Raw genomic sequence first — 12,098 nt, 5'->3', positions numbered from 1 at the left:
ACAGGAATTTAGTAGAACCCTTGACTAGGCAACATTGCTCGGATGTTTTTGTATCAAATGCATTGTCAAAGATTCTGTCGATATCAAGAAACTGTTGGGGTGTGATTTAGGATAGACCTTTGGTAGATATAGCTCTGTGGAAACTGTACAGGTAGTTAGTCACAGATGAATGGAGGATACCTTAGATAATATAGAAGGTGGTAGTTTATGACTGATTCCATTATCTCTGTGGTGTTGATAGTAAAAATGATAGGCTTGTAATTAGTAAGGTTTGAGAGGTACATTAATGGGAATGAAGCATACAGCCATGTGTTCTAAATGAGAGTAGATATTTACAGAGAAAGGAGACTGTTGAAGAGTTAAGCAAGGTTAGAGGCCACTTTAGTAGAACACTGTTCATTAGGAAATGTAAGTGAACTTATTCAATTCCAATAACAGAAACAAGATGTGCTAGATAGCAAGCTTTTGATAAACTTTATATTCAACATGTTTATTTAAACTGCTAGAATGATGATTAACAAAAATTGAACCTATGTTATTTCACTGGATGTCCTATATATGCTCAGTCTGTAAAACTGTGTTGGCTTGAACATCACAAAAATAGTAGAATCAACAACTAAGAATGTGGTTGATGAAGTAAACAGTAGCATTTGAGAAAACTAAGAATGCCTTGCATTAGGCAATAATGAGTATAAACAGTTCTAAAGTGGAATAAATTGGTTTGCCTTAAGGCAGAGGTAAACTCTTGAAATTTCAGAAAGGACCATTTTGTAATGTAGCAAAAGTAATCCAGCTGAGGCCATTCTGTCTTTTTTGGGTGCATGTAGGACTACATTAGATAATGTGTCCTTTCCTTGTTTAAGATTGGCTGTGACTTAAGGGAGATGTGGCTGCTATTTCTAGTAGGGTAAACAACCACATAGATGCCCTTTTATTTAGCTGTTGTTGAAGATAAAGTTACTGGACTTTTGGCTGGTAGGATTTTGGTTCAAACCTTACTGGAGATTTTTAAAGTGAGAAATACTGCTCAGTTTAGTAAAACTGAGGAATTGAGAGTGCAGCGGTGGGGTAAGAAACCCATCAGACATTTTGGCTGGGTAGACTGCCATTCGATAAGCTCAGCAGAGTTGTCAGCCTCACAAGTAATTATCGAAAAAAGTAATTATTAGAAAACAGTTATTATATGGCAGAATGCAGGAGAAATAACTGATTAGTCATGTTGAAAACATTAAAGGAAGAGATGGGCAGACTGAATAGGGGAATGCTATTATCAGATAGCCTGTATTGATTAGGGACAGCAGTGTTCCAAGGGAACAGTGCAATGGGAGGGAGTTCTACTTTTTCAGATAATATTGGTCTACTTTTGAAAACAATATCAACTAAAAGTATTGTTCAAATTTTTCATATTGCTATCTTAAAGTGGAATAGTTTATAAGATTTATTCCTGACAGATATTTGAGGAATATTTGTTTAATTTATAGTAGGAGAAAACATTTTTTTCCCTCAAGAAGCTTTGTTTATAATTTGCTTTTTATGTGTGGTTGTGTGGTAAGAAGCTTGCTTTCCAACTATATGGTTCTGGGTTCACTTCTACTGCATGGCACCTTGTGTCTTCTGCTATAGCCTTGGGCTGACCAAAGCCTTGTGAGTGTATTTGATTGACAGAAACTGAAAGGAGCCCGTCAAATGTAATATATATATATATATATATATGTATTTCAGTTTGTGTCTATTTGTCCCCACTGTTGCTTGACAACTGATGCTTGTGTGTTTATGTCCCTATAACTTAGTGGTTCAGCAAAAGATACCAATAGAATAAGTACTTGGCTTACAAAGAATAAGTCCTGGGGTTGATTTCTTTGACTAAAACCCTTTAAGGTGGTGCTCCAGCATGGCTGCAGTCATTTAGTCTCTAAAAAAGTAAAAGAATATCACCATCTGTGCATCAAACCAAATGTATATACACTTTAGAAGGCAAAAGGTTGTCGAACTGTCCGAGATAAAAATCTCTTCACAGAGATGGAATATGTATTAGAGTGCAATGAGCATCATCACTGCAGTGACTCATGAGAGCAACAGTCAACAACTGGGATCGATAACATCAACTAATCCCCTTCCCCAAAATTCAGGCCTTGTGCCAATATTAGAAAACAACAAACTGGTAGAATTGAAAACACATCAGACAAAATGCTCAGTAGAATTTCCTCTGGCTCTTTACATTCTGAGTTCAAATTCTGCCAAGGTCAATTTTTGTCTTTCATCCTTTTAGGATGAAATAAGTACCAGTTGAGTACTGGGGTTGGTGTAAGTGACTATCTCTTCCCCTAAAATTGCTAACTTTTTGCCAAAATTAGAAACAGTTATTATTTGTTAAAACAGTAAGTTTGGGGGTCAATAAAATAAAGTATCAGTTGAGTAATGGGACATTGTAATTGACATGTTCCCTCCCCTAAAAATTGCAGGACTTGTGCTAGTATTTGAAGCAGTTTAACCCTTTTGATACCAACTCAGCTGACACTGCCTTTGGCTCTGTAGTACAAATGTCTTGTTTGCAAAATTTCTGAATTAAAATCCACCAGACCTTAATCACAATCTACGTTCCTAACACTAGCTTAATGATAACTAAGTTACTTTACTAAATTCTTTGTTATATTTAAAATTAATTGGAAAAAAAACAAAAAAACACAGAGCATCTCAGCAGAAATATGGTAATGAAAGGGTTAAAACAATGAGCTGGCAGAATAATTAGAACATTGGACAAAATGCTGAGCAGCATCTCTTCCAATCCTTTATGTTCTGAGTGCAAATCCTGCTGATGTCAATTTTCCTTTCCATCCTTTCAGGAGTAATAAAATAAACTACCTCTGGAGGAACCAAATCAATTACACTGGGGTTAATGTAATTGATTTGTCTCCTCCCCTCAAAATTGTTAACTTTGTACCAAAATTATTATTATTATTATTATGACGAGCAGGCAAAATGCTTAGCGGTATTTCATCTGCCATTATATTCTGAGTTCAAATTCTGCTGAGGTTGACTTTGCCTTTCATCCTTTCAGGGTCAATAAAATTTGTACCAGTTACACACTGATATCAATGTAATCAACTTATTCCCTTCCACTAGAAAGGATTGTTACTATTATTATTAAAAGGCGGCAAGCTGGCAGAATCATTAGCATGCCAGACGAAATGCTTAGCAGTATTTCGTCTGCCGTTACGTTCTGAGTTCAAATTCTGTCTTTCATTCTTCCGGGGTCGATAAATTAAGTACCAGTACTTGGGTCGATGTATTTGACTATTCCCCTCCCCAAAATTTCAGGCCTTGTACTTATAGTAGAAAGGATCATTACTATTATTATTAATCATGGCAGTGACATTCTCACTTCAATCCTGTGTTATTAATATATTTGGGAAAAACATGAAAGTCACAACTCAGTACTTCACACCTCAGAAAAATGTCAAACGTCACAGCTGCTAATAACATTATTACAGCTGACAGAGTAAATAGGACTTTAACTTATTGACAGGACACAGTTTGTATCTCATCACCAGCACTGACAGGACACTTGAACGCTTCATTTTCACTGGCCCATTTCTCCTAGCTGTAAATAGCTTCTAAAGAAAAATACAGCTAACAGTATCAGGAGCATCATTTAATTGAGGCAAGCATACTGCTGAATATAAACAGTAAAGTTGCTTTAATTTGTTAGTATGGAAGGGCAGTCTCTGGACATCAATAGGGTTAATTATCTATCGCTCTAAAAATATATATTCCATAATTAGTCATTTGATTCTAAATTGGCACAAGGAACAAATTCATAAAAGATATGGTAATTTAAAATGACCTCAGTATGACTGGCTCTTATTTTATCAACTTTGGTGGGATAAAAAGCAACCTTGATTCTGGCTGGATTTGAACTCAGAACATAGAGAATATAAAAACTAAACACTACAACTCCTTAGTTTGTTGCTCTACCACTTCACTACATTTGTTGTTGTTGTTGTTACTATTATTATTATTATTATTATCATTATCATTATGGCGAGCTAGCAGAACCGTTTGCATGCTGGGCAAAATGCTTAGCGACATTTCGACCATCTTTGCGATCTGATTATATATTCTGCTGAGGTCAATTTTGCTTTTCATCTCTTCAGGGTTGATAAATTAAGTACAAGTTAAAAACTGGGGTCGATTTAATTGACTACCTATCTCGCCCAAAATTTCAGGCCTTATGCCTATAGTAGAATGAATTATTATAAGGCGGTGAGCTGACAAAATGCTTAGGTGTATTTCACCTGTCACTATGGGGTCAATGTAATCAACTAGTCCCCACTATCCCCCAAATTTCAGGCCTTGTGCCTTTAGTAGAAAGGGTTATTATTATTATTGATGCTATGGAAAGGATAGTAAATTGGTAGAAATAGGAAACCAGACTAGATATATAACAGTATTTGCACTGCTCCTTCTAGGCTCTGGGTTCAAATTTTGAGTTTATAAAATAGACACCTGTAGCTTAATGGGTTTGACTCAATCAGCAGTATTCTATGTTTTCAATAATTGAGTTAGTTTTGTATACAAAGTCATTCTAGTTGTTGTTGCAAATTATGCCCTAATTTATCAAATGTCACAAACATTAGGTAAATCTCTTAATCTTGTTTCTGTTCTCATCTCTTTCTTGCTTTTGATTAAAGTAGGATCTCTTATCACTGAGCAAATAGTTTACACATTTCTTTAATGACGTAAGAGGTTTTCTTTTGCACCAGTTGTACATTCTTACACTACTCACAGGTTAATCTTATCTTACTCTAAATTCTATTATTAGAAAATTATTCCTTCTGCTCTTGATATTTTGTTTATACTTCATTTAGTCTTTAGAAGGAAGGTGGCAATTCTTGCAACTTTCTAACAGAATCCAATTATAGATACAATCTGGTCTTTATCGTATGATATATAATAGCCAAAACTCAATTCTGTTTGTTAAAAGAGTGAAGGGGAAAAATGGAGATTTGGTAGTTTTGTTGATGCTTTTCAGTTGTACTGTCAACCAAAATGTTTTCCTGAGATACTCTGTTGGAAAACAAATTAGACCATTCCACTTGACAAAATATACCATTTAGACTTTTAAGTGGAAGGCTACTTCTCTGCATTCGAATTATCAGTTTTGGCCAGCTGTTATTTATGTCTAAATTATTATATAGAACTACCACCCATGGAAATGTTGATTGTATTTTTTACAAGATTTAGTAGTTATTTACAATATCTTGTATAAGAATAAGAAGTGAAATGGTTATGTCTTTACAGGATATTGAGAAATGAGAAAATTTACCTTAACTGTAGATGTTTTGTTTTACAAGCCAGCAAGGAAGCCTTTGTATAGTTACTTGACCCTCTAAAAATAGCAACCAAATCTCCCTTAAATCACACTCTGACTTAATAAAAGGAGGGTTCATATAAAAGTAGTTAAAGATATATGAGCTCTAAATAACCTGGAATGGTCATGGTTTGGATACCTTTGGCCATACATCCACTGGATTAGAGTTGATCTGAGGCTAAATAACATTTGTTTTTAAAATCAAAGTTATTTTATGTGCAAAAACAGACATTTTGTACATAGATCTCATGTATGATGTTGTACACATGAGTTAATTAATTTGCTAATGATCTCCTTTTGTAATTTAGCAATATAGTTTCCTGTTAGTAAGTCTGGAGCCTGTCATGGCAGTTGATCTATGGTAAATATGACATAATGAATAATTATTTGTCCGCTTTCAGTTTTATCTGGCTACTGGCCAAATTTAGTAGAGTTTAATACTTCAAAAATAACCTTCCTTCTATTAATGTAAACTAACTATAAAGTATCCTTATTATTTTATCATTCATTTGTATACTCATGCATGACATGGATATGTCTGCAATAAATATCACATCATGCATTTCAAGTTTGCATCATCTCACTTAGGAAGCCCAATGTTTTCAGGTCTTATCTAACCACTTCTTCCCAATATGACATCAGGTTATACTTTTACATTTTGTATTTTTCACCATCAAATCCCATCTTGTTACCAAGCCTCTGTAGTGCTGGTACCATAATAAATATGGACAGTCCATTCCATAAGGACAGATAAAACTGATATGGAAGACAGTTTCTCTGATACTTTGAATACATCCAGTCCACGCAGTCCTGGTAGTCTGTATTAGGAAAGATTTTCATAATTTTTGGTTTATAATCTAAACAATCCAGACATACACATATCTAATATGTACTTGTGTATCTAGTACATATTAGATTTTTAATAAGTTGTTTTAAAGCCTGCATTTTACTTGTAAGAATATTTAAATATTAAGTATGACTCATTGCAGAATTAGTCATATAAATATCTGTCCTAAACAATAATAGAATGTGGCAAAAGTTGTTACTTTTACTATCAATTTATGGGTGAAGAAGTATGGTCTTTAAATGTAGCTCAGAAAACATTTCAATGTATTTATTCTCCATATTTCTTTTTTTTTTTGTTAATTTACAAAGGAATTAATTGAGATTGAAGTTTAAAAGTTATTCACAAGTTACTGAGTTCTTATTTCCTGAATAACAATTCTATAATAATGATTTCTTTTAAGGATTTTCTTTGCCATTTTCACCAGTTTTGTACTATCTGCAGCTATGTCAAATGATAAATATGCCAGCTGATTATTGCTTGTCATTGGGTATACTTAACAAACCAAAGTATTTATTTCCAAATATTTTTAGTGGATATGTAATATAATTCTGTTTCCGCAATACTTAGTAGTGTAGTCACTATTTATAATAAGTTATACCTTGGTTTTTTTTTTTGTGTGTGTGTGGTGGTGGGGGGGTCACTTATTTTTTGTGCATTATCTTTTACTTGTTTCAGTCATTAGACTGCTGCCTTGCTGGGGCACCACCTTGAAGTTTTTAGTCAAATGAATCAACCCCAGTACTTAATTTTTTTAAAACCTAGTACTTATTCTATCGGTCTCTTTGACTGAACTGCTAAGTTATAGGGTTGTAAACAAATCAACACTGGTGGTCAAATGATTGTGGAGACACACACATATATGACGTTGGCCTCTTTCCATCCCTGTCTTCCAAATCCACTCATAAGGCTTTGGTCAGCCTGAGGCTATAGTAGAAGACACTTGCCCAAGATGTCACACTGTGGGACTGAACCCAGAGTCATGTGGTTGGGAAGCAAACTTCTTATCGCACAGCCATGTGGATGGATTTTTTTTTTATCTTTAATTACTAAAATTATTGGTTTCTTGGAATTGGGACATCATTGGAGTAAAATGTATGTGCAAAATGATAGTGATGCTGAAACGAAAGAAGCATGAAAACTGTTGGAAATTTAATGGAAAACACATGTTAAACAAAAACCATATAAATTGTGCAATGCCCTTCATCATCTATACCAGTGAACTGTACTGTTTAGGTTCATATTTATAGTTCGATAAATGGACCAGTGTGAGCCTTTTCTAGACACAGCATACCATAGAAGTGATATAAATATCTTTCAACCGGTGAACTTATATCAATTCAGCCAGTTGCACGCAGCTCTCTGCTTTAAGTCTTTCAGTATCAACCTGCCTGAGACTATTGTTCCATTACAGTTTCAGATATGTTCCAAAAACCAACTTAATAATGGAAAAAATTAATTTACTAAAATCTCTTCAAATTTTTGGTTATTTTAAAACTTATTTGCAGTATAGACAATATATTTTAAGTGAAATATATTCGTGAAAACGTTAATCAATCAAAATAGGGTATTATATTAGTTACATTCTGTGTGTTATTTATAGCAATGAAATATTCATTGTAAGCAAAGGTTTAAGTTTCTGAATTTCTCCAACCCTTGAAAATATTGGCAACAATATGTAAAATTATGAAGATGACATTCTTAGCTCTTATTATGTTCCAATAGTAATGGTCGGTATTTCTTGAAACAGTGTTAGACAGAATGAGCTCTAATGAATCATTTAATAGAGAAAAGTCTGTAATTGCTAAATTAACCAAAGCAATCTCGTCTACTGGAAGTTAATAATGTGTTTGTGCATGTATATGTGATTGTGTTTTGAGCTTAATGTAAAGTGGTGTTACTTTTTAAGGAAAAGTAATAATTACAGTCTGCACGCTGTATTTTTGTATTTCTCTGTGAATTTTCCCAAAAGACAATGAAACATTAATTTTCTAATTATTTTATGTTGCAAGAAAAAAAAAATCACATACTCATTCTCTTTCACATCCCCACTTTTCGTTTCTTCCCTTCTCTCTCTCTCTTTCTCAACAGCTCACTTCTCATATTGATATATTTCTTTTCTCTCTCACACATATAAATCTTTTTTCATTGTTTTTCCTCTTTCCATTTCCTGTTTCAGGCTCACACTTTCTCTCCTTGATACGCTTATTCTCACTTCCCTCTCGTGTTTTCAAAACACACGCACACACACACATTCTTGCATGCACTTTTAAACCAAGCCGGTTGTTTGTAATACATAATAACATAATAAAGTAGTGATGTTTGTAAATAAGTTAGGACGGATATAAGGGAGTGTAACATTCTTAATAGACATTGCAGCCAAAATAAAAACAATGGAGTATTCGTTAATGTTCACTGCTTTTCTTAAGCCCAGTTGATAGAATGGGGACCTGGAATTGCTTTCAGTGTGGTAGTTTTATATTGAAGACATTCATAAAACTAAATATTATCTATCTCTACTCTTTAGGACATGTTTTTAGTATCAGTGTAAGCCTTTATTTCCATCTATGATGTTAAGCCAAAGTATGATTTTAATCAGTTACTAAATCTGCTCAATACTGATGGATTTGTGTTGACATATAAAGTATTGTGAGTGTAACATTGTATTTGAATATTACCTTTAATGCCAAGCTAATTGTTTTAATAATGGCTGCGGTACCAAAGACTCATGGTACTTTGTGGCGACGTCTCTTTGTTCGAAAGTCTACAGGTAAAAAAAACTATTACTTCACTATTTGTCTCTTATATATTGTTGTATGAAAGTATTTTTGTTTTGTTGTTATCCTTCTATAATTTCTCTGGCTGTAACTATTAAAGAAAGTAATTGATGCTGTATTTTTTAATCTCAATAGATTTTCAGTCAATTCTATCAAAGATCTTATGGTTAATTTTTCTTCTAGATCTCTCTAAGTTGCTAACAAATCAGTATATCATTATCAAAGCCATTTTCTGAACATTAAAGTATGTGAGCCCTCCCTTTGGCAGTTGAAACAATTATGGACTTGCATTTTGTCTTAAAAGAAAACAACATGAAACTAATGCTTATGGTTTCACAATAAATGGTATCTTACTAAGTCTCCCAGCCCACTTCAGACATTCATAATATTTTTTCTAAACCTAAAATACTTTAATCAGGTTATCACGAGCAACTAATATTCTATTTATTATATGATATAAAACTCTTAGTCTATTTGTTATAAGATATAATCACTATAACTGTTTCCTGGTGAAGGGAATCAACTTCATCTCCAACAGTTTTGAATTATTTATACATCTTATTTTCTTCAGTTGGTGTTGGCATGTGTTGTTTAGACAGTGTAAATATTCTATATTACCTATTATAGTTAGACATGCATATAGTGTGTATTTCTAAGACAGTGCCATTCAATTCAGCTTTGTCTAGAAAACATCTTTAAACATGCCTAGGTTAGAGTATGTATATCCATGTTCATTAATTCTTATAAAGTACACTGTTATATTGGAAATGAAAGTTTGTGGGTTTGTTTTACATTTTTAAAAATATTATTATTCTGTTTTGAGACATTAATCTATCTGTGTGCATTTTTGTAGTGTTTTGTTCTCTCCAATGTGTATAATTCATTAAGGTAATAACTAAACACGTTGATTTTTCTTGTGATTTCAGGAAGTGATCCACTTTCTGACTTGCTTTCTCAGCACTCAACAAATGACGATTCTTCAGACGAATCAGAAGTCTCAATGGATTACAGTTTACCAGACAAGTGTCACAGCACCCGAACGTCACAGTTGGGGCTGGCTCCACTCGATGAGGTAATTAATATACTTACACTAAATAACTCTACTAATTGCATACACTGTAAAACCCTGTTTTCAATTAGGATGCCATAGCAGCTATGCAGGTTATTTCTGACTATATTTTGGGTTGTTGTAACAGCTTAAAAATGTTTTAACTATTATCTTGGTCGACTTTTCCTTTTATATTTTTGATAAGTACCAGTTGTGAGCACTGGGGTTGATGTAAATACTAGCACCTCCCCACAAAAGTTTCAGGCCTTGTGTTTATTGAAGAAAGAATTATCTTGGAACATGGGTGAAATGAGAATTAACTTTTAAAGGTTTTAAATGGAAATTGACTAGAGGTGATAACAAATATAATATATTATTTCAGAGTGATGTCTTTAATGACTGAAAAACTAAATCCATATAAAAAAAATAGTGAAATTTTCAAATCTCTTTCCCTTTTTTTATTTAATATTCATCATAAAATTTCCCCTTTTCTATAAAAAAAAATTGGTTTGCAAACTTGAGTTTACAAAGAAAAGTATATTTTATATGAATATCTATAATTGAAGAGTTGCATTTGGAGCCTTATGAAGAAGCTTTTCAGTCTGAAGGATGAAAAGCTTTTATATATGTATATATATATAAACTTAGATAAACTTAGATGTGTTTCGACCAATGATTGGTCCAGGCCATGTCTAACTTAATAGCTATATATATATATTATATATAGAGATATATGTAGAAAGTGTTGTTAGATACAACCAATCAGTGATTTGCTACAGGTTAAACAATCCTTTATTTGAAATATATTAGTGTTTAAGTAAGAAGATGCAACTGTTAGGGAAGCTCAATATGGTGATATTGCTAAATCATAAACCCTAACAGTCACTAGCAAGTGAGTATGACTTGGTAGCATTTACCATGCTTTTGCTAATTGTTTTAGGTGAACATATTGTCCCACTTGACTATATGTCTGCCTGTTTTCTATTTTGTGAGCTCCCTTTATTAAAATATTTGTTGTACTTTCCCAAAATCAATCAATCAGTATAATCACTCTATTGATAAAGCAAAGGCACTGTTTGTTATGCTATCGTCGGGTATCTCAAAGAGTCAGTAACTGCTCAGGCTTACTGACTCAGAAAATTTAGTTTGAAGTGCTGAATGATAGTATTTTATACTGTGCTATTATTTATAAAGTCTTGAGAACAACTTGCTGGAAGAAACTGTTCTTATTTATATCGACACTATAATTGCTGTATAGTAATTTCATAGGAAATGTCTCGTATGTTAACAAGTGCTGTAGGTTTTTTGAAAACAGGATGTGTGCGTTCATGAGTGAAGGTCATAATAAAACTGTTCAAAGTAACCTTACTACAACTGAATTTTATATATTTGAATTAAATTTAAAAGGAAAATGATTATTTGAATACTCAGACAGAGAGAGAGAGAGAGATAATGTTTTATGATGTGGGCAAAATGTGAAAGGAGATTTTGATTAAAAAACAAAAATACTTTTAATAAGTACAGTGACGATGTTGCTGTTATTGATATCATTATATAAGTTAGTTGTTTCGACTAATTATCAGCACATCTGGAACTTAATTATGTAAAGTTTGATGTGTATTTGTATTTACATGGATATTCCAAGGTGACTGTACTATCAATATAGAGTTACACCAATGGTAAATGCTCAGTTGTTATTTTCAAAATTGCTTTAAAGTAATCACTTTGACATTTATACATGCACATATGATGTAAACCCACACATGATATTGAGAAAGGCAAGAAACTGGGCAATTCAAATTGAGTACTGATGCTGTCTTGTCTTTCTTGTCATCATAAGTGTAGTAATCCATTGATTACTATTGTTCACAGAAATTATGAACTAAAATTGTAAAAGTATGACAAAATAATATTAGAGTTTACCATGTTATAATGTTCATGACTGTAGTCTAATATCCATTGTAACTCATTTATTAAACATGTGTTCTACTGGATAAAATAACTAACAAAGGTTTTAATTTCTACTGAATAAGATGAAGTGAGTAACCAAAGAAAAAA

General features: G+C 32.9%; 1 protein-coding gene across 7 annotated transcripts in view; it reads left to right on the top strand.

Moving 5' to 3' along the window:
• LOC115210255 overlaps positions 1 to 12,098 on the top strand; it is a 757,977-nt gene that overhangs the window by 681,914 nt on the left and 63,965 nt on the right. For all 7 annotated transcript variants that reach the window (XR_004998729.1, XM_036502024.1, XM_029778737.2 and 4 more), the window contains one exon: positions 9,919 to 10,064. Coding sequence is in view for 6 of the 7 variants with exons in the window: in XM_036502024.1 (XP_036357917.1) it covers positions 9,919 to 10,064 (146 nt within the window). In the remaining variant the exon portion in view is untranslated. The remainder of the gene's footprint in view (positions 1 to 9,918; positions 10,065 to 12,098) is intronic.

The sequence above is a fragment of the Octopus sinensis genome, linkage group LG4 (assembly GCF_006345805.1).
Source record: "Octopus sinensis linkage group LG4, ASM634580v1, whole genome shotgun sequence".
Taxonomy (NCBI): domain Eukaryota; kingdom Metazoa; phylum Mollusca; class Cephalopoda; order Octopoda; family Octopodidae; genus Octopus; species Octopus sinensis.
The sequence above is the reverse complement of the archived record's forward strand: the minus strand, read 5'-3'. Positions and strand labels throughout refer to the sequence as shown.